This window comes from Bacillus rossius, chromosome 7 (genome assembly GCF_032445375.1).
Source record: "Bacillus rossius redtenbacheri isolate Brsri chromosome 7, Brsri_v3, whole genome shotgun sequence".
Taxonomy (NCBI): domain Eukaryota; kingdom Metazoa; phylum Arthropoda; class Insecta; order Phasmatodea; family Bacillidae; genus Bacillus; species Bacillus rossius.
In genome coordinates this window covers 10,436,820-10,462,890 of record NC_086335.1, presented here as the reverse complement: position 1 = coordinate 10,462,890, position 26,071 = coordinate 10,436,820, and the positions used below count along the sequence as shown (strand labels likewise).

The 26,071-nt window shown below is 35.8% G+C and overlaps 1 protein-coding gene across 2 annotated transcripts in view; it reads right to left on the bottom strand.

The window, feature by feature from the left end:
- The window catches only part of LOC134533674 (lachesin-like), a 780,301-nt gene that overhangs the window by 465,360 nt on the left and 288,870 nt on the right, over positions 1 to 26,071 (bottom strand). For both annotated transcript variants that reach the window (XM_063371220.1, XM_063371221.1), the window contains exon 2: positions 4,934 to 4,996. In XM_063371220.1, the coding sequence (XP_063227290.1) occupies positions 4,934 to 4,996 (63 nt within the window). The remainder of the gene's footprint in view (positions 1 to 4,933; positions 4,997 to 26,071) is intronic.

Below are 26,071 nucleotides of genomic sequence, written 5' to 3'. Positions count from 1 at the left end.
GGAATAATATGCGAGTCAAAACAAGAACCATTTGCATGAATGTGCAAGTCGAAACCACATAAAAAAGGAAGCAAATTTGGAAGCATGTCAAAATAAGGATGCACATTTGGAAGCACATTCGATAAAATAGAATTATATTTGAGAGTAAAAGCACATTTAAAATAGGAAAACAATTTGGACTAAAAAGAAAGCACAATTAGCGAACAGAAAAATACATTTTCATGTACATTCTTCTTAGTAGGATAATAATATCCCTTCAGTAGGATTCTATCAGTCACAAGATGCAGTAGGATACAATGCCTCCAAGAGTCTTTGTCTTTGTCTTTGTCTTTGTCCTTGGCTCAAACTGATATTGGTTCCAAGTGCTCCAATGCTACAATGCTCCAAGTTCTCCAACACTCCAAGTTCTCCAGTGCTTCAAAGCTCCAATTCATCCAGTGCTTCAATTTTTCCACCTGATCCAATTGCTTCAATGCTCCAGTGCTCCAATGTGCTCCAAAAGCTCCAATGGCTTCAATTCTTCCACTGGCTCCAAGTGCTTCAATGCTTTAATCGCTCCGTTCAGCAGTGAAGTTTATTTACCTCATATTAGAAACTTGTTACAATTAGTTCGTATTCTTGGTAACAAAGGCGCCACATGCTGTGTTGAGGTAAATATTTTTTTCAATTTTTTTAATGTTGGATGCGGGATACTCTTTCACAATCGAAGAGGAGGGCTCCGCTAGACATCAAGGAGAAGGACGTTTGTTTTGCATGATAGGGTTTCTCAGCTGTTTTAAGGCACAATATTTGACTGAATAATTAATTATATATTCGTTTTAAATATACCTGATTAAAATATTGTAAAATATTTTTATTTAATTAATAGGAATTATGAAAAATATTACATCTGGTATCTCAAAAAAAAAAAAATACATGCAGTGATTGTTTTCCAGAGATAATTAGAAACACTTGGGGTATATCAGCAGAAGTCTCGCTAGGAATAACCAGGAGCACGCGGGGAAATTCAACTAAATATTGCCACGAATAATCAGGAGCACATATACATCTCATCAGGTATGGCCAGAAGTACTTGGAGGAAACCAACCAAGTATAGACAGGAATAATCACGAGCACACGGAGAAAACAAGCATTCGGTTTGCTACATCAACCTTAGTAAATCACAAAAAAATATATATATTAAAAATATAAACAACTTCTGTCAAATTGTGAATTTCTTCTTTCTTCAGCAATAATAGAGTACCAGCACATTTGTAAAACGCCCACATGTTCGAATGTTTCCAGTCTGTATCAAATCATGGAATGACTTTACCATAATTTTTTTTTCCAAAACTTATTTTCAAGGACTTGGTTGCTAATGTTGACTAAAAATAGGACTCTATCTCACAAATATTTGCAATATTCATTCCTGAAGTAAGAATATATAAACGAAACCATTGAAATTACAGTTTTTTTGTTGTTTGAAAAATATAGGGTTCTTTGGGGGCAGCCATAAAATATTTTGGTGAAGTATGTTTCCACCTCGTTTTAAGATTTGCATGTGCACAACATGTTTTAACTATAAAATAAAGTTTGTTATGGTACATGTTCTTTATTGTAAAAATAAATAAAATAATAGCCCAGGATATGCAAGAACGCAATTAAAAACATACATTCAATTTTCTTCTCCAACTGACGAAATGAGTCATAGGGCATAAAAGACAATTAATTACACGTTTTCATGTATTTACTTTATTTCTGGTTTGTGCCCACGTCGAAGGCGGAGAAAGCACTGACGTTTCGGTTGACGTTGCAGTCGCCATCATCAGGGAGCAGTTACCTACTTAGGTTATTACAAATTCTCCTGCGTTTTAATAATTTAGCCTGAGAGGGGAGTGTTTCCCGATTGGTTGCAGCTGTGAGATAGAGTCTTCCTTTATCCTGGTTGGCCTGTTGGTTTGGTCAATCGGAGCTGGATTGGCTCACAGTTTCAGTCATTCGGGAAACATTACCCGCTAAGGCGAGAGTATTAAAAGGCAGGAGCATTTGTAATAACCTAAGTAAACGAGAGTATTAAAAGGAAGTAGAACTTGTTAGTAATCTCAGTAGGTAACTGCTCCCTGATGATGGCGACTTAAACGTCGACCGAAACATCGCTCATATCTTCGCCTTCGATGCAGCTACAACCCAGAAGCCAAGCAACTCCAGAACATGGGCGCGAAAGCCTGTGATCTTTACTAACATGATTTTATGTTACTAATTTCTGTTCAAAGACTTGAATAGAAAAGGCTGAGAGAAAAAACATAATTTAAACAACTTGCATCCAAATCAATTTCTTATTTTTGAAGTGAAATTTCTTTGGGCGTGTTGGAAGTAAAATTTCAAGGCCAAATTTTAGTGCAAAGTTTTCGTGAAATTTTATTGTAAAACGTTTTACGCCGCTAATAGATTGCGGACGGTGCAGAGAACTGGCGGGCCACGGGCTCCACGTGGCGGCGTGCGGCTCAGGTTGAACCCCGCCATGCTGCAGGGATAGGCGGGTCGCGGCGGTAGAGACCCGCCTGCACCTGACGGCAACCCGACTTGCTGGCATATAGTAAGGGCAGAGGGCAACACAACAGGGTTTGAGCTTATAGTGAACCGCGCCTATCTATATTTATTTATTATTGTATGAGTACCTCAACAGTCAGTAAATATTTTTTATTAATTAATCCCCAGCAGTTGTTTTAATTGAGAAATGATTTCCTTAATTTATGTTTATTTATTCTTATGTTAATACAAATTTGTAATAAACACAAAAAATTGTATTTTTTATTACTTAAAAATAAATGTAGACCAGAATCCCGCACAGTTTAAACGTTTTAATAAATTTTGTAAATAATTTTGCTGTGTAATACTAAGTTATTTTAAAAAATGTTGTTTAGAAAAAAATTTATCGAAGATGCTATGCGTTGTTTAACGTGTATTAATTGTAGTTAGAATTGTTTACATGCTACAGTTGGAGTCCTGAAAATTTTTATATACCATTTTATGTGTGATTATTCCTTCAGTGAAAAATATTTGTTGTTTGTTTATAATAATTGACTGATCAATAATTATTTGAATCCTGCGTAATTATTTTTAAGTGAATAATAATTGTGTAAATTCATGTTTATTTTGAAATTTGTTTTCTTTTTTCTCTTTTTCTCTCTCTGCCGTTTTACCCCTTAAAATGTACTTACGATAAAGGTTATTATTGCCCATGAAGTTTCAATTCTTTCGCATACCTATAATAATTTCCATGCGCTATTTTTTAATTAATTATTGTTTAAACGACTGACCGCACTACCCTTACAAGTTTTTAAGTACGATGTAAAACATTAGGTTTCAATATGTCCTAGGTAACTATATCTAAGTAGATCTCAATACCACAACTGAATTAAAATAACGTTGCAGTGAATATTTAATGAATGGTGTACACTAAGTCTAATATAAAAATATTTAATATGTGTGGACATTTTTATTAATGTATTTTTCAATATATATGGACAGTAAAATTAAAACTGATAACTTATTCCGTCATTAAACCCTGTGTATTACTGAGCAAAATATTACCTTGATTCTGACAGTTTGAAATTTGAGTGACTAATCAAGACATAATCTTTAGTTGACGACTGCAACATTGAAAGAGAGTTTCCTGCATGAACTGGTTGTTTATAACATTTCAACATTATAAAGTCACCTTTAGGTGCAACTGATCACAGTGTTCATGTTGTCTGATCATTCGCCTTCCGCCAAGGTGATCCATGTTCCATTCCATTCGGTTCCTAAGTAAGTGGGAAACATGGTGCAAGTTTCCGTGCCCAAGCGGTCTCCTAGCGGTAATTCCGATTCCCCCACCCATTATTTTTGTCACTGCTATCGTAGCATCTCCTCACCTTTAAGGGTCCCGCCTACTTTTACACACGTTACGGTGAACAGATCTTTTGAAGAGAAAACGCGAATGATAAACTGCCCAATATATCCGAGCGGTGTCTGGTTACGAAAAGCATTCATGAATGCGCCGAGGGTGGATTATTCTATTTAAGTGTTAAATTTTTTAAGCTTTATTATTAGTTGATTTAAAAGGACTGAAATGCGTATTTTCAGAATAAATTTTATACGTTTAACACCGGTTAAAGATTTTTGAAAGCATATAATTACCTAGCCTTACTCCTTTATGTTTATTTCTCTGCCATATTATGTTATGGTTACCGATAAAATTTCAGAGGTGCCCTATGTACGACGCGATATCTTCACACCAGGTCAGAGCTTTGCGCTTAGAGAAGATACCGTGCTATAGAAACCAGCGAGTATGGCACTTATCATCATGCCTCACTAACACAGCTACATCCCTGACCAGGCGTGCTTCTTAAGAGTTTCTAATAACTTGATTTTTGACTATATTTAAGCTCAATCTATTCCTGTTTGTAATTATTTGTAGAGTAAATTAAATTCATATTAAAAAAAATAATCGTAGTAAATATTTTACATTTTTCAAATTTCAAACAATATTACAAATATTTGCCATTAAAAAAAGTTAATTTCTCATTTTGACTTTAATATGAACTGTTTACCAATACATAAAGAAACTGTTTCACAATTTTTTGAATTATTTAGGTTTTAAAGTATAGCAAAATGTAAGGACGAAAGAGTTTTGTTTGAATTTATAAGATAATAACAGTTATATATTTATATCCTTCCTTTCTTTTTAGAACGTTGACTATCCTATAATAAATTAACTAATGTATAATAAAAATACAATATTAATAAATATTAAAATAAATTTTTGATAAATTCACATGAAATAACTAACATTTTTGTAGTATTTACAATCGAAGCAATCTTAAAAAAGTCCAATTCTGAGGGACAATATAAAGGGTATCATGTAGCCAGCATTACATTGAAAATAAAAATAAATTTATAGAATACTCACCATTTGTGAAATCATCAATTGCAGTGAGTCCACTTCGCGATTCCAAATTTCGGCTTCTCCTAGCTGCAATCATAAAACAAACACATAATCATATTTATTTTATTCGAAAAACTTATGTCAGCATAATCAAAATTAAAATTTTACGAGAATGCATACAAGTAGTTCTTACGTCCTAACCTATTTTGGCTACTTTACGAAAGATAAAATTATTTAAAACTGTCTTAAATTTGCTAAAACATTTTCCTTAAATATAAATCCCCGTCTATAAATAAAAATACCTTATATTAGTAACTAGGCTATTAACCCACCGTAAGATAGTCCCAATATAATTCGCTCTGAAATCACGGATTAGTATTCAAAGTTACTATAATTGATCAATAATGCAGTTGTTCACTTAATCGCCCTCCCTTTATTTCTATCTCAAAGTTCGCATCGCTAGGAAGTACTCCGATAACTCTGCCTCTGGCAGATTATTCCGACCTTACGGCCGGCATCCTCACGTTCCCCTCCCACATATGCGCCCTAATAGGGTAGTGTGGGAGTAACATTCCAGTTCTTTTATAATACATTCCAGAGATTTTAAAAAGAACATAACTGTAAGGGATCACTTCCTTTTGTTGATCGGGAGGGTATTAGAGCATCGGCAACAACCAGAGGCTAGGGCTACCCACCCAGCATAGTCACCGCCTCAGCCCCGTACCGCACTCAGCTGACCAGACAGTTGGCTGTGTCCTGAGCCCTTGCTGGCGCCTTCCCCGATCTTCCACATCACGCTAGGAACCCTCAATTTTAGATTTTTCTCAAGTATTAAATTTTTAAAATTTCCCCACATCGGCTTTGAACTTTTTCAATGTTTGGTCAATATCTGCCAGTACCACTGACATATCTGTTGTGAATTTGATAATCTTAAATTACCATAACCCCAGATGGGGCCAACTTTGTTGCATAATTGTCTACTTTATAATAAATAATGTGATATTCTAATAACACTTAATCTACTTTTTTATAGGAGAAATTATATTTGTTTACATTGTATTTCACTGAAAGGTTTTAATGGTACTTTGTCAAATTCTTAGCCACCTTACATAAAATTTCCTCAATCTTTTCCTGATTATCTGAATCCCACACAAATGGGTTCAAGGACCACATATTTACCAATGAGATGAACAGGAATATCCCTAGGAACAGCTGTGCCGGAGTATGTTTTTTAGCATCATTTACAGCATTTTTAAAATGTAATGCCAAGTAATTCATGGATTCGTCCCACATGCACTGCGAATACTTTAGGAGAGCCCGAAGAGTTACCTTAAAAGTCCTGTTATATCTTTCCACGATGTTACCTTGGGCTTGGTAAGGGTTAGTGTGTACTGCCTTACTTTTCCATGTAAATAACTGATTTTTCAGCTCTACTGGTATTAATAGGTGGTGTTAACACATACTATGAAAAGAAGTGATCCAAAATTGGGAAACATATATTGTCCCAGAGGTCGATCTATTCCACTAGCCTTAAATGTTTCTCAGGGGAAGAAAATTATTAAAGCTGTTTTCACCTACCAATTTAGCTGTTTTGTCTGTGGTAGTTCGTGGCAAAGGACCAAAAACATACCAATTCAAATTTTACCAAGGGTTTTTAGCTATGTTAGCTGTTTTTTTCCTTCACGCAGAATATTAAACGATTTTGCCTTCTGGCAAATTACATATAGCCCAACTTCCTTCTCTACCTCCTTATGCAGACCTGGCCAAATAAACAATTCACTAATCCAAGCAATGGTTTAAATCATGCCCTACATTACCATAAAAAATTGTTATAATAATCAAAAAACATATTACGAACCTCTGCTGGAGCAAAAAAAAATGTCAAAAATATGAAAGTTAATTGATCAAGTGTCTTAAAAAAAAATTTATGGGATGTAAAAAATAAAATTCAGTTCATAGACGTAATGAAGACACAAATGGAGAAACACAGTATTCCAACATTGCAGGCTACAGATTATGCCGAAATTATGATCATAATAACAGCGATCTTTTAATCCACTACTCACGATATCGTAATTGTTGGTGATGAAGTCGAGTTGCTAGTCCTGCTCACAAGCATCACACCACCAAACCATCGTAATATATATTTTTTATGAAATGTGGGCGAGGTCAACGTGATGTTACCTACACAACACAACTATCAAATATGACTGTATTAACACTTAACGTCTCTTTTGTCTGCCTGCCTTCAGTGGATTCGGGTCTACATCTTTATTCCTTGGGAAAGGGAAAACAATATTTTATAATAATTTAAAAACATCAAGAGTTTGATCATCAAGCTGAGATTTTTTTGGACAGTAATACCAACCCGGATGATAATACAGCTGCAGGCAAAAGAATCATAATTACTCCTTATAGAGGACTGCAAAAAACACAGAAAATGGGAAACCTGAGGTACAACTTGTTCGCAAATGCAAATTAAATTTCAAACAAACGAGATTGCCTCCCGCGCATAATTAATTAAGATTTCACTCCCTGCGCACCTACTACCAGGTACAGTTTTCTGTGAATACCATTTAGCTAACTATATGATTGCTCTTTGATTGCTTTGGTACCCAATTTATGATTGAATTTGATTAGTATGTTTTTTTTACATAGGTCCAGAAGTGTTTAGTAGTTGACGAGAAGCCTTTTTACTTGGGGTGGCTGTGCACTTCCCAAGATCTCAGCTCCAATATCTGCGTTTGCAGAAAAGGCTGCAGCATTGCCTACAGCTGCAGGAAGGCTGGGCACTTCCACTGCGAGGAAGCCTCATGTGACCTCGTCCCTGTGTTCGCATTTGGTGTGAATTACTCGCCTGTCTCAGATGACTTGACAGACGAAGACAAGCTAAATGAAGAATTGTGGACGCCTGTCTCAGACATCCTTGAAACCCCTCCTATCATCTCAGAATACGATGTCATGGACCAACCAGGTCTATCAAAGTTGGCAAATTTAGATTATAATAACATACAAATCCAATTAATTAAATATGACAAACAGTGCAAAACTGTAATTGCTTATGTCCAAAAACATAATTAAAACAAAATTACTCTTTGCATGAATCATTTTAAGAACTTAATTTAATGTGTTAGATTTTCAAATGTTTTACATGACACTTCAATAAAAAATGTATTTATAAAAATTATATTAATAATGGTAATGATTTTCCCAATAATTAAAATAGATTAATTATTTTTCAGTATATCTGATTTTTTCACAATCCCATGTCTGTTGATAAAAATATACAGTAAATATCTCATTTTTTGCTCAGTTGGTTTGGGGTCCCCTGAGACCCCAGTAGAGTCTATTGAGAGGGTGGCTGGCTTATATAGAACAATAAACCAGGCCTTCAGAAATAAAAATGTTACTGAAAATTATGAAATTTTGCTAAACATTATGTAACATAAAAAACTGCCCAAACTCTGAAAAGCTTTTCTTCGAACCAGTTGGTCTTAAAATTACTACTTTGTTAACTAATGTTGGATATATAATAAATTTCAAATTTCACGATAAATTTTTAAGTCATTCTCGATAAACCATTCCGTCCGGTTGAAAATCGACAAAATTTTAAAAAATAATGCAGAACATTTGGAGATTTTCTTTATTTTTGACATATGCGTGGTCGCCTGCCAAGGTCGAAAACAACTTATCAAAAAAGCAAAAATATGTTATTTAATGCATCGTTCGATGTCTTATCAGTTCGTACTCCCCAATCCTGTGGAGTGAATAAAGAGCATGTGTGAGCCTGCACAGTACCAAATTTTTGTGAAACAATTACCATGATTTTCAATAACGTAAAGAAACCGTGCCAACTTAAAGGATTTTTGCCAAAAATAAAATAGTTGGAATGTAAGACCATTTATTTATGGCAAAAAATGAATGTCTTAACACATTGACCCTGGAAATAGGTGCAACCATTAGCAGAGCTTTAGCTAGGCTATTGCAATAAACTTCACGTTATTCATAGACTTGTTCAATGAAAAGCATATACGTGGAGTGAAAGTGCAAGGTTTTGGCCAGAAACGAGTTGATGCGCTCTACATGAGAGTTGTATTGCTGCATGGCATTGTGTCAGAGACAGGAAAGCCAAGTCGCTGGGAGGACCATGAAGGACCTCCGTAGAGGTCACACACTCGTCCTTATTCGCGTCCTTCCCAACGACCTCCCTCCGCGGAGCTGCCTCGGTCGGCGAGGGACGACTCCAGAGCCTAACTGAGTTAGCAGCAGGCAACCCCGGTAACTCCTGCGACTTTCCTGCGTGGTGGCGAGCTAAACGAGCCTTCTGATAGCTACACTGGCATAAGGCAAACCTCACTGATTCTAAGCCAAAATATAAACGACTTTCACGTCGCGCTAACTCACTCAGAGAGTTCAGAGTGTTCATATCTGAAAGCACGAAATTGTTATAGCCATTACTGCATTTTTAAAAGTAATTTTTATTTTGATATCTTGCATATTTGAAGATCATAAGAGACAGAGAAAGGTTAACTTTTCATGTTAAGCAGCTATAAACACATCGTCTTTCGGAAGGTGTAAGAATGGAGAAAGCTGGTAAATGGGAACAACCAAGAAAAAGCCGGCTCACGGTAACATATGGAATGTATTTTAAATTTTGTATTTCGATTTTGGCTCCAACAGGAATGTAAACCTGTTTGTCTGGAGGGGGGGGGGTGATCTATTGTTCTGACTGCCTAACATTGTGAGTCTACCTGATGGTATAGTTGTAATTACTTTTAATAAAGATGGCGAACCCTTCTCCTTGCGACTAAATTCAATTTTAAAAATAAAAACAAATGACAATTAAATACGGTCGCATTCTGTTACTTGGAAACTTTACAAATATACTTCATAAAATACTTAAACATAGCTGGCAAAATTAACAAGAAGCTTAAATTCTTAGTGAGGTAAATTTTTCTGTTAAGACATAACTTTGAGCTGAAACGACACAGTCTCGGCCAAATTGTTACAACATTGTTATGCTTAAATATTGTGTACATTTCAATGACCATACAGACTCTACAACTATAAATCGTCTGTATTAAGCAAATATGTACAGACACCTCTAAGAGTCAATGAGATATGTTACAATTCCAACAGTGAACTATTAAATTCAGGCAATATTATTAGCAAATAATTTTATTTTAAATTAATAATTTTAGAATATGTGTTTTTTTTATATTTATGTTATGTTTCTGGTCTGCTACGTGTGACAACTGTTTTTCAGAGTAGCAGCGAGCCAATAAGAAAAGAGCTTTTAAAACAATGGAGTTTTTAATGTGTTAAAATGTTTTTTCTTTTGTGACTATACGCCAACAGTGAAGTAACGTAAAGGTTTCCTCTGCAGCTAATCAGAGGTGTTAGCTAGCTATTTGTAAGCATCTGTCGCACAAGTGGCGGTTAATTGTAATTGTTTAATATGACGAAGATAAATATATAGGGCAATTCCTTACGGAATTCAATTCAGAAGTGTTACTTAATGAAATTACGCAGTAAGACTTGAACATCTCCTATAATTACGCCTTTTGGTTAGAACGTAACTGACTTCAAAGGCTTAAAATTCATATTTCAGTGACTAAATTAGTTTTTGCAAACTTTTTAAAATAAAACTGCTTTATTTTTTGATCGTTGAGCAATAATACTCCGATTGAATTATTAAAGTCTGAACATATAGCAAGTCAAATCACTCTTAGCCTCATAGGTCCTAAGTTATCAAACTTGTGTTTCTCTGAACTGTACTAACTAGCCGGTCGTAACGAGCCCGATTAATAGAATTAATTCTATTAGAATACTTAATGTGAAACATAATATACAGTAACTTTTGGAAACTAAAGCTATAAAAGTTTTTTTCTAATGTAATTTCAAAAACAATTGAGTATGAACGGGGTCCAACTTAACTCCAGCAGATTATCAAGATCCAGACTAGTACAGTCAAAGTTAAATATTGTGTGGGTTTTGAAAAGGCTAACGAATTTAATTAGTTATCCTTTATGTGGAACTGCCTATTTAATATTCGTTATATAATATGTACTCATACTGGAGATAAATGGGAAAAAATACATAAGCTGTTGAATTTGATTTTACAAAACATATATAAAATTATTATATTATTCGTTTAAATGCAATGTTGTTATCAATAACTTTAAAACCTTTCGAATACTAATATGTTTACTTAGTTTATGTTTTAGCTACTGAAGCATAGCGAAGTATATAATATGTATGTTGAGGTAAGATTGATGTGTTTCATTTGTATAGGTATTACAGTACCATATAAACATACACTCATAAGAGATATAGCAGCACATAGTAGTATTATAACTGCATAACTACTTATATATAAGGTATATATACAAATTTTTATAATAAACTTAACCCTTTCCTGCCTAGAAATGTAAAAAAATTGAATTTTGTAATTTTTATTTCATTTTTATATTTAAGTAGGCATAAAAGGAGGCCATAATTTTTTCCAAATATTTTTATTTATATTTAATATATTTTTTAATGATGGGACTTTTAAGTCCTGACATGCATTTATCATATGTCCAGCTCAACAAACAAAAAAAGGGGCGCTCCAGACTGGTGCAGTGCTGCCGTTTTAGTGCTGCAACCTCTCGGCTGTCAATCGAACTTCTTCGACAACTGGCGGAGCAGAGCTATACAGGGACCCAGAGGTCCCGACAGTCAGCATGTGGTTTCAAACATGCACACACTATTTCTATGGGGCTTCAAACATTGTGGGACTCACAAGTACCGCCAGGCAGGAAAGGGTTAATTAAGGACTGACATAATAAACCTTATCTTCAGAAACTAAGGCTTTATTAAGCACAAAACATGACTTAGATTGTTACATGAATTAATACATAGATTTGAATAAGAGGTAATATTGAAGGTTAAACAATGTTCATGCAAAGAGGTTGCTAAGAGGTTGCTAAGAGGTTGCTAAGAGGTTAAAACCAATATCACCACATTCGCCCCCTCTTCATTTAAGGACATAGTCCTTGAGATATTCAGAAGGTCTAGTGGTGCGGGAAGATCTCCGGAGTGGAGGTTGAGGTCTGGGAGGAGATCTGGGTGGAGTCCGAATTGGGTTCACTTGAGGTAGGTCTTGATCATTCATGTTCTTCGCAGGTGAATCTTCTGGAGTGAGGTTCAGCTGGGTGTCTTCAGATGCTTCAGTGTGTTGATTAGGATCATCAGCGAGGTTTGGAAAATTCACGTCTTCTAAGTTAGATTCATTGTTGACAATATCCCCTGCAGGTGCGAGATGCCTGAGGTTGACTGTTGTCTCCTTACCATCTGGAAGTTGAACCAGAGCATAGTCAGGGTTCGCCTCAAGCAGAGTTACTTCTTGCACCAGGGGGTCATATTTACTCTGACGGACGTGATTCTTCATTAGAATTTTCCCTGGTGTAGTAAGCCACGAAAAAAGAGTAACTCCAGAACTGGCCCTTCTCTTATGGTAGAACATACGTTCGTGGGGTGTAGCGTTAGTAGCAGTACAGAGCAGTGTGCGGATGGAGTGCAACGCTTCAGGTAACACCTTCTCCCACTGCGTTATCACGAGTCCCTTCGTTTTCAGCGCTAGCGATACAGTTCTCCATATTATCCCATTGTAACGTTCTACTTGGCCATTTCCACACGGATTGTATGGTGTAGTCCGACTAGTAGCAACTCCATTGGAATGTAGGAATGATTGAAGTTCTCTGGATATAAAGGATGTGCCTCTGTCTGTGTGAATGTATGAAGGATATCCGAAGAGTGTAAAGATCTGATTTAGTGCTTGAATGACGGTTGTGGAGGATAGGTCGTTGCAAGGGATGGCAAAAGGGAACCTGGAGTACTCGTCGACTACCGTTAACAGATATTTCCGAGGAGTGTTGGATGGTAATGGTCCCTTAAAATCAACGCTGAGCCGTTCAAAGGGTGCGGTGGCCTTGATGAGGGTGCTCCGCTTGTTGTGAAAGCGAGGTTTGATTTCGGAGCATGTTCTGCAGGAAGACGTGACTCGGCGTATCTCGTTGATGGAGTAGGGAAGGTTCTGATTCTTCACCCAGTGAGCCATCCGGGTGATCCCTGGGTGACACAAAGCCTTGTGGTAGTGGACAAGTCTGTCGAAGGTATGGAGCGAGCCGCAAGTCCTAGAGAGAACGTCAGCCGCCACGTTCTCCTTCCCCGGTCTGTAGATGATGTCATAGTTGTAAGGAGCAAGTTCTAACCGCCATCTTGTAAATTTTTCGTTCTTGATTTTACCAGGATGCCGAATGTTAAACATGTAAGAAATAGACTTCTGGTCAGTTATAAGTTGAAACTTTCTTCCTATCAAGTAATGCCTCCACTTCCGAAGGGCTTCAATGATCGCATAAGCTTCCTTCTCGACAGCTGAATGGTGTTGTTCGCTCTTAGTGAGGGTTCTCGAGAAGAAGGCTACTGGTCTCTTGTTTTGAGTCAGAGTGGCGGCGATGGCGACGTCAGAGGCATCTGTTTCGACGCAGAATGGGATGTCTTCCTCTACGTTAACGACGAAGGATTTAACTATGCAGTTCCGTAAATTGTTGAAGTCTTGGATTAGTTCAGGGGCCATAGGAAATACTTTACAGTTCACTAATCTACGTATTTTATCTGAAAATTTTGGAATCCATTTAGAATAATAAGCGAACATCCCTAGTGCTCGTTTCAAGGATGCTTTGTTTCTAGGGATAGGGAAATCAATCAGTGGCTTAAGTCTGTCGGGATCTGGTTTGAGTATATTGTTTTCGATGAGATAACCGAGGAGCTTAAGAGACTTCAAATTGAAATGGGATTTTTCTTGATTAATGGTTAAATTATATTTCTTGCAGACGTCTAAAAATTTTCGTAGATTGGAGTCGTGTTCAGATTGGTCTTTTCCGCTCACCGTCACATCGTCCAAGTAGATGTCAACTCCTTGTAGTCTTTCTTTGGTCTTGATCTCGTCCATCTTCCTCTGGAACGCAGACACTCCATTGGTGACGCCCATTGGTATACGTTTGAATTGCCAGAGTTTTCCTGCTGCCTCGAAGGCGGTGTACCACCTGTCTTCAACCCTTATTGGTATTTGATAATATGCGCTCTTGAGATCTATTGTGCTGTGCATATTATATTTATCTACATCGGAAACTATTTTCTCTATGGAAGGGATTGGGTAAGCGTCTAACATCGTGTATCGGTTTATAGTCTGAGAATAGTCGACGACCATACGTTTTCGATGTGTTCCACTCACGACTAGTACCTGCGCCCTCCAGGGTGAGTTGCTTTCTTCAATGACACCGTCAGAGAGAAGTTTTTCTATGTGGGATTGAATGTATTTTTCGTCTTCGTTTGAGTGTCGTCTGGACTTGATCGCGATAGGTCTACAATTTGGTGTTAAGTGTTCGAAGAGGGTGGCCGGACCGACTTTGGCACATGCTAAGCTACTGATTTGCAGTTCAGGTTTATTACCACCAAAAACTATCGACAGAGTGGAATGCTGCTTAAAGATATCGTGCCCTAATATAACATCTGCGCAACAGTTGTTTAGAACGTTAAGCTTTGTTTTTCTGTATATATTTTCCGAGATTTGTAAATCTACGGAACAATAAGCTTTTATAGGCATGGCCAAAGAGGACGATGCCATAGCTACTTCATATGACGTAGGATATTGTTTTAATTTATGTTTGGAGACAAAACCATCATTTATGTAACTCTCCGAACTCCCCGTGTCTATTAGCCCTTCAGCTGGAAAACCATTTACTTTCAGTTTGACAATGGTTTTGGAAAGGCTAGTTGGAGAAGCAGCTGATGTTTTGGAAGATGTTGGTTTGGTCTTACGATTACGATTAGATTGGTTAGTAAGGAAAACCAGAGACTTAGCAGGAAGGCAAGCAATAGTTGAGAAGTCATCTGTGTCTTGAGGAGAGTCAGGTAAGGCGGCAGTACGATCTTTGGGCTTAATTGACCTACAGACTTTTGCATAATGGCCTTTCTTACCACAGAGTTTGCATGTAGCTTCTCGCGCTGGACAGGAAGAACGAGGATGACGAGGGAACCCACAGAAGAAACATTTCTGACTACTGCTGGCTGCGGTTACAGGAGAATTTGGTTGCTGAACCGGCTCAGTTGAGGCTAAAGGTGTCTGGCTAGGAATATAGGATTCAGAAATTATATGAGCTGATTCTAATGATCGTGCTTTTGCAAATGCTTCATCCAGGCTAAGAGTTGCGTTTTCTAACAAACGTTGTCGGATACTGTTCGATGAGAGACCTTTTAATAAATGCATCTCTAATGTATTCATCCCTATAAGCTGCTGCTTTAACATCTTTGAACTCGCAGTCAGAGCTAAGGAGACGCAAAGATTGTAAGAATTGATTTACACTTTCATCAGGTTGCTGGTGTCGGCTCATTAGTTTATGCATAAGAAGTACATTCGCTAATAAGTTCGTATATACTGTGACTCACGTGATTGTAGAGTAGTAACAGCTTATCAGCTTCAGAAGCCTTGATTGAAGCTGTGAAGACTTCGAATGTTTTCTTCCAGTGATTCCATTGTGAGGAGCTTTTCCCAGTTGTGTGATCTGCTTCAAATCTCTCGGGCTTGAAATACTTGTCCATTGTTTGTATTAAATGTTTCTTGATAAATGTGCTTAATAAATTGACATAATAAACCTTATCTTCAGAAACTAAGGCTTTATTAAGCACAAAACATGACTTAGATTGTTACATGAATTAATACATAGATTTGAATAAGAGGTAATATTGAAGGTTAAACAATGTTCATGCAAAGAGGTTGCTAAGAGGTTGCTAAGAGGTTAAAACCAATATCACCACAAGGACATTACAAATTATATTAAATAAAGATATTTTCAAAAGGTTCATTGTTTTTTAGTTTTTTTTATGAATCTCTTAGTATTAATCCTAAGTGAAATATTGAATACGTTTAGCAATTATAAAAATGGAATTTACCGAAACGTATATTATCATTTTTCTAACTTAACCTATGTTTCATTTTTGTTATGGTGATGTATTGAATTACATTACAAGTAAAATAGTGGTATACGTTCAATTGTTTCTACTGTAAATTTCCACAAACAGTTTTATTATTATTTGGGCACAGTAAGAAACCAAGCCCTAAGCAAAAATTATTTTCTTCTTTACTTTTTAGGGTTATTCATCTGTACAAAACTCATACTGTTTGTATTTTGGTAAAAGTATTATTTTTGTCAAAAATAATTCTGTTTTCATTTATTTTGTCCTAACGTTTTTTTAAAAGAGAAGTTTTTAAGTGTAGAAACTAACAACTGCACGAAAACTAGATATTGAAAATTGATTCAGCAGAATTATCCTAAGAAGTTGGAAAAAAGAGCTTACGGGCTAATGTTATTCTTCTGGAATTACGGCATGATGGCTTGCTGGCTGATTGGCTTGCCAATCGTAAGAATTCGGCTATGTTCGGGCATGTCCGCCACATGATTCCTATGATCGGGAGGTCAGAGGTCATTTTAAATCATGCCACGTCCGCAAGCTTGGAATCCGCAATTATTTTGAAAATCTGACATTATTAAGAAAGAAATTCTGCAAAAAAATTCCAAAACTAGTAACAATTTTTAAATTCAAGATTGATTAATTTGATTTATGTCCTTTGTTCGAAAATTCTTCGATGCAAAACTATATTTTAGAAAAAAAAATACTTATTTAATAAAATATTATGGAAAATCTTCAAAGAGTCATTAATTCTTTATCTAACGGACTCCTATTGATCAACCGATTACTCTTCTTTGGTCCTTCGTAAATGCAAAAATAATTATTTTAGGTAAAAAACAATTATTTAATAAAACATGGCCAAAAATCATAAAAACGGCTTAAATTCCTCATCCACCAGCCGCCAGTAAACTGCTGAGGTCATCTTGGCCGCCATCTTTGAAAAACGTAATTATTAACCTAAAAATTAGAAAAGTATTCTGTTTAACCTCAAAAAATTTAGTATATAATTTACTGAGTGATTCGAAAAATTGCTCTCCTTGTTTTGATACTTACTCGCTCAAAAAAATTGTAAATTTTTATTAAACTTTGAAGTAACAGGTTCAAGTGTAAAAAAGGAACAAAATGACAATAAAAAAATAAAAAAAATATTACATGTCTCAACCCAACTACAACTCGATTTATGCATCTGTTACCCTCGTATTAACTTTACCAAAGGATAGTCAATTTCTTCATTTGAAAATCTTCTCCACCAAGTACGTATCCGGATACATCATAGGCTAAATCTCTTCGGCAGAGTAGCAGCCACGAATAGGCTTGTGAACCAGATCTTTGAGGTATAAGGTCCTAAGATACGATTCATGAACTTGGGTCAAACGGAAAAGTTTGGGACTCGAATTCGGAGTGAAACCTTTCTCTAAAACGCATTTCTGCCTGGAGATCCGCTCAATGTCACTGAAGTTGGATGTAGGCTCTCGTGCATCTTTCTTCTTCGTGTTGGAAAACACTGTTCGAAGTAGGTGATCGTCCTTTACGTCTTTAGTTTACATTTCCATGGAATAAGGCACCGTGGAATTGTTTTCGCTTATTAGTTTCGGCAAGATATCCAGCTACTTTTAATTTCCGTTAGCAGTGAACTGTTTCCACATCTTGGTGCGTAAAGTTCTGTTAACCCTTTAGACAAAAGAGGCTTTGCCATTACTAAATTTAGATGAGTATTTAATACTAATCTTCCTCATCAAATCCTTGAAAATCATATTTGGTTTTGCAGGTCCTGCCTTGGTGAGTACCAATTCCTAATTTTGTCTTGCTCTTCATGATTTTGTATACGCACCATGCCACGATTCATTCTCCTAGGCCTGAGTTCGATGATTTATTTATATATTTGGCTTTCTGTGCCAGTATCTCGTCATCCCTAAGCCTAGATTTCAAGTTCTTGCTGAGAGAATAGGCAATGTCTTGCTGCTTTTACTTCTCGTCAAGCGAATTAATGCCTACGTTACCTCGGGCTAGTCGTTTGACTGGTTTCTTTCCTGAACAGCAGAACCTGTAACCGGGAATGTGTATTTTGTAAGGTAGATTATTTATCAGCGAGTACCCGAGACCTACGCCGATGTGTTTGTTGTTTTTACCTCTTCGATGTATTACACTCAACTGAACCAAAAGTATAAATGTGTTTGCTTTTATACAATTTCGCCAGTACAATGAGAGTCGTCAAGCTAGAATTGTTTTTCCCCGTGTGTATTACGCAAGATGACGAAGTCAGTGCGTGTAATTCGCGGCACGGCTCGTTACTGCTTTCTACTGTACGATTAATTACAGCAGGCCCGTCCAACTGCGGCAAAATGTGCATTCTACTGAGTTTGCTGGAAGAACCAAATGGTCTAAATTCGAAAATGTTGAACTATATTCAAAATCTCTGCAACAGCCTTAGTATCGGTGTCTAGCCGATAATGCAAATGTAATACCTGCCAGTGAATCAAGAGTCAATTCAGTAATAGTCTTCGATGACATTGTGTACGAGAAGCAAGGCATTATTCAAAAATACATTTCCATGGGTAAACACGCCAAAATAGACTGTATTTACTTGTGCCAGACGTTCTGCAAGATAACAAAACATTTGCTATATGACGATGTGAATGTCATCGTGCTGTTTCGAATGGATGAACTTAATCTACGTCACGCTTACGACGATCGCGAAAACACCATAACATGACGTTTCAAGAATTGTGCTAAAAAAATGAGTACAGATTCCTAGTTATAGTCAAGTACTGGCATCTATATAAGGGAAGGTGCAGACAAGGTTTCGATAAGTTTATCGTCAAACAAGAGTCATAGCATTTAAAAATTCGGTCGTAGCAGTCACACCACCGAACTGCATATTATACTCGAGTGTTACTACGCTAATATCCAGAAATACATTTCGCTGCTTGCTCTAAATGTAGAAAGTACGAAAACCGAATTTTTAGAGAACCTGGTTGCAATCGACCAGCGAGTGGAAGCCTCGGATTCTAAAATTCGCGACATAATTTACGTATTGAATGCACAAAGACGTGACGATTTTGAGGGTTTTCAAAGTAGCCTAAATGCATCACTTACGTGGCAACGAAAAAAAAATTCTTGCTTCCTAGAAGGAAGAGTATTCGGTGGACGAATAAAAAAGTATTAAAGACAGAAAGTCTTGCAATATGTTTTCGGCCAGTACAATGTCGGACTTGCCCAGTGACGCTAATTGTGCTTTACAGTCTGTTAATTAAAAATATGTTCTTCCTAGAAAAGCCAGACTTTCTCATGAAATGTAAAATAAGATATTTTACTTATCACTGTTCGCCTCGATACACTTAAAAGTAATGAAGAACAACCTATCTAATTGAAGAAAGAAGTTTATGGCGAAATGCCTACTGCAAAGAAGAGGAAATATAAACCAGGTCCAGAAGAAGAGGACTTTACAAGTACAGAGTCTATGCACATGAAAAAATTACGAAAAGTAGACACCAAGTTAATGCAAGTGTCTGGCCCTACTTTAGATCTTTCAGGAGTCAGAACAATTACACGACCTATAGGGTGTACAGAAATCATAATAGGTGTGACTTTAGTACTTAATAAATAGTCGTTTTACCAGGAAATATTATATATGTAGAAGAGTGAAACACACAGGTCTCCAGGTCTGTACGAATTGATGTTTCTTAGGAAACCTAAAAGTTGTTCCCACAAATTATTGAAAAAGTACAAAAAAAATTCTATAGTTAATGCAAATTTTTGCCATAACCATCCAGAAAGTGGCATTTATATATAGAGACATAAATCATTAAAAAATTTACATTCTCACCAATTTATTCAGCGCAATAGTAGTAAATGTTTGAGGTTTAAAAAAGCTAGAAAGTGGTCAAAACTTTCACTATGTGTATTGGAACGACACGAACGAATAAGTTAACATGATTAGACTTTTACTTAGTTCGCTTAGTGCAGGAAAATTTTCGCACATGAACAAATAATCTCCATACCCGAATAACTTAGGGAAGCTCTTCTAAGACGAAAATACCTTCAGCGCAAAGTTTCAGTGTGTGGACATAATAAATTATTCCAGCGGTACTTGTTGATATGTTACTATATTCATGAATAATTAAAGGTTTTAAGTACAAGTTGACTGTCATCGATGTGTAAAGATAGTTATTATTGCCAGAAATATGAAGTCAATGAATGCAATCGATGTATCCAAGGCACTGAAATAAATGTTGCGTGATAAGCTTCTACCATCGCAGAGATATTGTAATAATAATGTATGATCACTATATGCTTAAAAATATACCTAAGTTATATTACGTTTCAACACACAATTTTCGTTTTTGAAAGGTGGAATTTTTTTTAAAGCTTGAAGGTTTAAGTTCTTTGTACTTTTGTTTATCCGCTGTTCACTTAAAAACAATATTTCCTTACCAAAAACAAAACATTTTTTTTTCTAAAAAAAAATTAACTCTTTTAAGTCTTATTTTTCAGGCCGAAATTCTTTTAACATGTTTTCCTTGCGCCGGAGTTATTGCCCCAAACACTCTCCCCTTCCTAAAGCAAGCAGTTTCACGCCAGTTTGTTTCATCGAAAAATGCTCTATTGTGTTATTTTTACCGCACCAACAACGCGCGCGCACAAAGAGCATGTCGTGTGTGTAGGAGTGTGTGTGTGTATTCAAAGTGGATACGCCCGGCGCCTCGCCGCACCTTAAGCGGGGATCCGGAAGTTTCGAGGGCTCAGTTGTTGTTTTGCCCGGCCGTAGCTATCTCGGTGGCCGCAGGGGACAAAGCAGGGTATTTACAGCTGCAAGCTTCTCCCCCCCCCCCCGCACACACACAAGGGGACAGCCAAGCCCACAACTCCCTCGTCGTGACGTGCGCGCGATTGCGGTGCCGGAGAGAGGTGCGGTTCAGACCGGTCGGAAGTCCGCAGTTAGGCCGATAAAGGTGGAAAATGGAGGAGGAAGTATAAAAAAAACACGAAACAACTTGTGTAGGAATTTTTTTTTTATAGCTCGTGTAAAGAATTAACGTCGGCGGCGCGCGCAAAGCAATTATCGCTCAGCGCAACAACGATTCGCAAAACTTCATTCTTCGGGAAGTTAATAAGTAATGGTATTAAGAGTAATTTCGACCATAAAAATTTGGAAAGTTTAATAATAACTTTACACGTCTTGGAAAAAAGAACTGCAGCTGCAAAGGTGTGGCTTTTAATCCCAGAAATTTTTATAAAGATTGTTTGTCCTTTGAAATATTTGTTAGCGTTATATTGTGGCCTTTTTACTAACTATGACCTTTTCTTCTATTTAAATGCGAACAAAACGTTAGAAAAAATGTAACATTTTAGCAGTGTCACCATATTTAAAGTTTTTTTTTTTTTAATTTTTATGAATTTTTAGAAACAAAAGTGCACAAAAAGTGTGTTTTATGAGAGAGAAAAAGATTTACTTAAAATAATTCCAAAAACTAATGAACATAGGTACTGCCCGCAATGTCAATTATTTAAGGGAAAAAAATTATATATTTTTTTTGCTGTTAATGTACTATAGTACTTGAAATGAATTATTAGTGTTTTTTAAGGATATAAGCGGAAATATCTTGAGTAACGTAAGTTTTAACTTTTATATACTTTTCAGGTATCATTGGGATATGATACAAGTTTATGTTTGTGATACTAGACATACCAGTGATCACAGTGATACAATGTATTAACGATTGATGGAATACTACATCAAGTAATACAGAGTGTCACTGTAAATTTCTTGCTGGTAATTTAGAAAGCGAATAAAAAAATATTTTAAATGCTCCAAATCGTAAATTGTTTTTTTTAAGAAAAGCAGTATAAATAATTCTATTAAAAATAATTTATAGAAAACTTCTATTGCCTAAACCTTAGAAATAAAATTCGATTTATATAATTCCAAATCATAATGTTTACTTTTAAGAAGTTAATGGTACATCATATTAGGCTGAAGGAATTAAATATTTTGAAACGAAATATAATTATCTTTACTTCAAACATTTACTATCTTTTACACATTCATGAAATTTTCTGTCGATTAAAAGAATTAAATTTTTATGTGATGTCTTCTTTCATTTTAATAAAAGTGACGTTTTTAATTCAATCAACAGTTTATATTAACTATAATACAAAATTGTTCTAAATATAAAGATAAGTTTCCTTCAAACAGTGTAAGGTGTTAATAGTGGCAAATAACAAAAGCTTGTGAAAAGAATGAGAAAAGTAACGTTGTTATGAAAATAAGTAATAAACTAATTCAAAGGACGTAAAATATATCCGAAAATATTTCTTAGTGCCCGACTACATACACAATATACGTAATTTTGTCAATGTCATGTGTTATTGGCCGTTTTAGCTTTTACCTTTTTTCTTCGGTTGGCACATTAAGGTATATTGAGGTTATATTCAAATGGTTTCTTGTAATTCAGGGTGAATAAATTGACATTTATAGAATGAACAGGAGCGTTAAAGTCCACAGACCTTGGCATTCTAGAGATCCACCAAATCCAATGTTAGCTATGACCGTAACATTACGGGCTCATAAACAAAGAATTTCTCTAAAATAATTAAAAAGATAATAGTTATTTAATATAACTGGATATTCCTATAAACTACTAATGTCAACCTTTAAATCCGTTTTTTTTTGTTTTAAAAGGGTAAATACACTCGTGAAAAATATGAGTGTGTTTTCACATGAATCATAACAAGATTTTTTATTTTATTTTCTAATTTACCCAGAGTATTCATGTGGTTTCGGTTTTAAATTATGTGAACATTGCACACGTAAATTTACGAAGATAAAAATAATAATTTTATGAAAATTCCTGATTATTGGTTACCAGCTTTATACTTCAATTGAAAGTGATCATTTGTAACAGTGTACGAACAAATATGAGCAGTTCTCCACACAGTAGTCAAGAGAAAATATTGCATGTCAATTAAAAATATATTGGTCTATATATTATATCTATACATAAAACAAAGTCAGGTTATTTACACCAATAAGAACTCAAAAACGGCTGGAACGATATTAATTATCTCTGATTTGTTGGATTCGTCTCCACCCCAAATAACAAAATAACTATTAAAATAATGATAAAATTCACAGAAAAAAATAATTTTTTAATAAATTAGGTTTGGAACCCCACCATATTCAACAATTGACAGCTCATATCACGCAGGTTGCCCATAGACATACAAAGTTACAGACGTACAAACTGTTATTGTTATATTTCCATGTCTGCCAACCAATAGCCGCGAAGCTATTATAACGAATAAAGTAGAGAGAGTAAGAAAAAACTAAAGCTCTATACCGTTTGTCGTCGCCATGTTTGGGAGAATTGTTTTTAACCATTTTGTGATTTATTGTTTAATTTTTTATTAAAATCAATTTAAATGAATCACCCAATCGCACTAACAATACAGCACTACCACAGAAAAAAAAAAATAAAGAGCAACAACACAGATGTATGAGAAACTCTCGGAACATTCCAGGGCCGCTGCCTCTCAGTATATAAGCTGTAAGTCGTGAAATGTAATTATATTTTTATTTTATGTTTATGAATTGTTTTGAAAAAAGCATATGATGCCGTACGGCTCAATCAGCGTTAAAACTGTCGTTAAACCCTCAACAAACATAATACACGACAGGTAACAATACGAAACACTCCGCAATGGACAAAGTTTAAGTAGCATCTAAAATCATTATTTGGTACGAATGCAAAATGGCGCACAAACGCGCCGAACATTGAAAGATTTTCGCAATGACTCGATATATTTTGGAAGCACAATGAGGCGATTTCCGCCAAACACTGCCAGTCATTCTAAGATCGACTGCTGCCGATGAAATAAACGCTTGCCTCAAATCATCAAATCTGTGGCGCTATGTGAAAAAACTTCAACTGGTAGCACACATGAGAGTTACACTGCTGAACGATCCATCTGCTGAAGATTTATCCAAGCAATTGCTCACTATTTTTAATGGCAGTGTTCCTCTTGACGAATCGAGCGGATTGATTACATTTCCTCCGAGTTGTGCAAATTTGTCTCATCGAAAGAAGAGTTCATCAAAAAAGTGTTCCCAAACACCATTGCTAACCACAAAAATAACTAATGGTTGAGTGAGAAAGCAATTTTGGCGGCTAAGAACAAAGACGTGGATGACTTAATAAAACTTTGTAATACAAAATCACATCGTTGGTACTCAGCATTCATTAAAATTTATTGACTGTGTAAACAACATGACTGACAAAAAGCAATGGTACGAGGATCTATTAGAGGCATCTAATAATATTTTTGAAGGTGACTGGGAGGAGCGGATGGGGCTTCTTCGAGACTATACAATAGACAAAGGATTGGAACTGAAGAGATTAAATAATTTGATTGACAAACTTTTTGAGAAAAAAACAAACTTTGCCAAAGAACCAATTCCTTCTTCAACTGAACATAAATGGCTGTTATCTGTATGCCCTATTGTGTATGGACAAGATATAACAGTTGTTAAACTGTTTCTGTCTGATGTAATGAGATCTGGAGAGATACAAAAGTCCGCTGAAAAAAGTTCTCACATAGAGGAAGAAGACACTGAATCAGAAGCGCAATGGACTGAAACTACCTTACTGATTAAAGCGGAAATATTGGTGACAGAAATTACAAATTACTCCACTACAGAGATATCTCGTGTGAATAAAGCTGCAACTAACTATATTCTACCCAAAATAGTCCAACTTAAAGGATTACTGGACAGAGTTCTGATCGAGAACTCCAGATTAAAAGGCAAAATTGAGGCAGTTGCAACTGGAGAAAATGAAAGCCATCGTTCCTCGTATGCTGAAGTAAAGGCTAAAATTCCAGCTGACAAAAGCCTTGAAAAGCAATGGCCAATATCAAAAGCAAGACGAGAAGTCTTAGTAATATATCCAAAAAATGAGACACAATCAATTGAGACCACCAAAAGAGAATTATTCAACAAACTAGACCCTGTCCAATCAAAATTGCACATGAAAAGTGTCAAGAAAATTTCAAAAGGTGGTCTGGTAATTGAATCAGATGATGTGGATACCATTAAAAAGATAACTGAAAATGAACAACTACAAGGAATGGATCTAAGATTTGAAAAACCAGTTAAAAGAGGACCTAAATTAATAGTTGATGACGTTCCTCGAGAATATGATAATGAAGACATAATCGAGAAAATATATATAGGCAGAATTTTGTGGATGATGTATCCAAAGAGGAATTTATTGAAGCAGTGAAGTTACGCACCAGAAGAGGTAAAGAGGAATATAAGGACACTGTTCATTTTGTTATAGAATGTACACCCAAAATGAGGAATTTAATAATAAGAAAACAATCATTGTTCATTGGATTTTCGTCATCAAGAGTAAAAGACTATTTCTCTGTAACTAGGTGTTATAAATGCCAAATGTATGGCCACATAGCAATTAAGTGTAATGGAAAGCTTGCCTGCTCTATTTGCGCCCAAGAGGGCCATAAGTACATGGAATGTCAGCAGGCAATGCATGGGAACAAATGTTTGAACTGCAAAAGAGAAAAGCTGAATATTGATCATAGAGTGGATAGTATAGATTGTCCCTGCTATAAGAAATCTCTGGGAAGAGTAATTAATAGAACGGATTATGGATATTGAAAATAAGATCAAATTTGGTCAGATTAACCTACAAGGATCGGCAGCTGCAACAAGTGAAATTACGAAATTAGCCACAAAATATGATTTAGACATCGTTCTAATTCAAGAGACATACTCTTTAAGAGGAGAAATTATTGGCATTCAAGGACATCTTTACTATAAAGGTGACAAACCCAAAGCAGCTATATGGAAGAGAAACGAAAGATATACTAGTATGTTCTTACCTGATCTTTCAAGTGAACACCACGTGTGTCTTGATTGACATTGGAATTTACAAGATATATTTAATTTCCTCATATTTTCAATTCTCTGATGATGTTCAAGAACATGTAAACAAAATAACATCAGTAACTGATATTATTGGCAATCAACGGAAAATAATTTGTGCCGACGTCAATGCCAAATCTACCCTGTGGCACAGTACTAAAAATGACAATAAAGGTGAAATAGTCAATGCATTCATAATTGAAAAT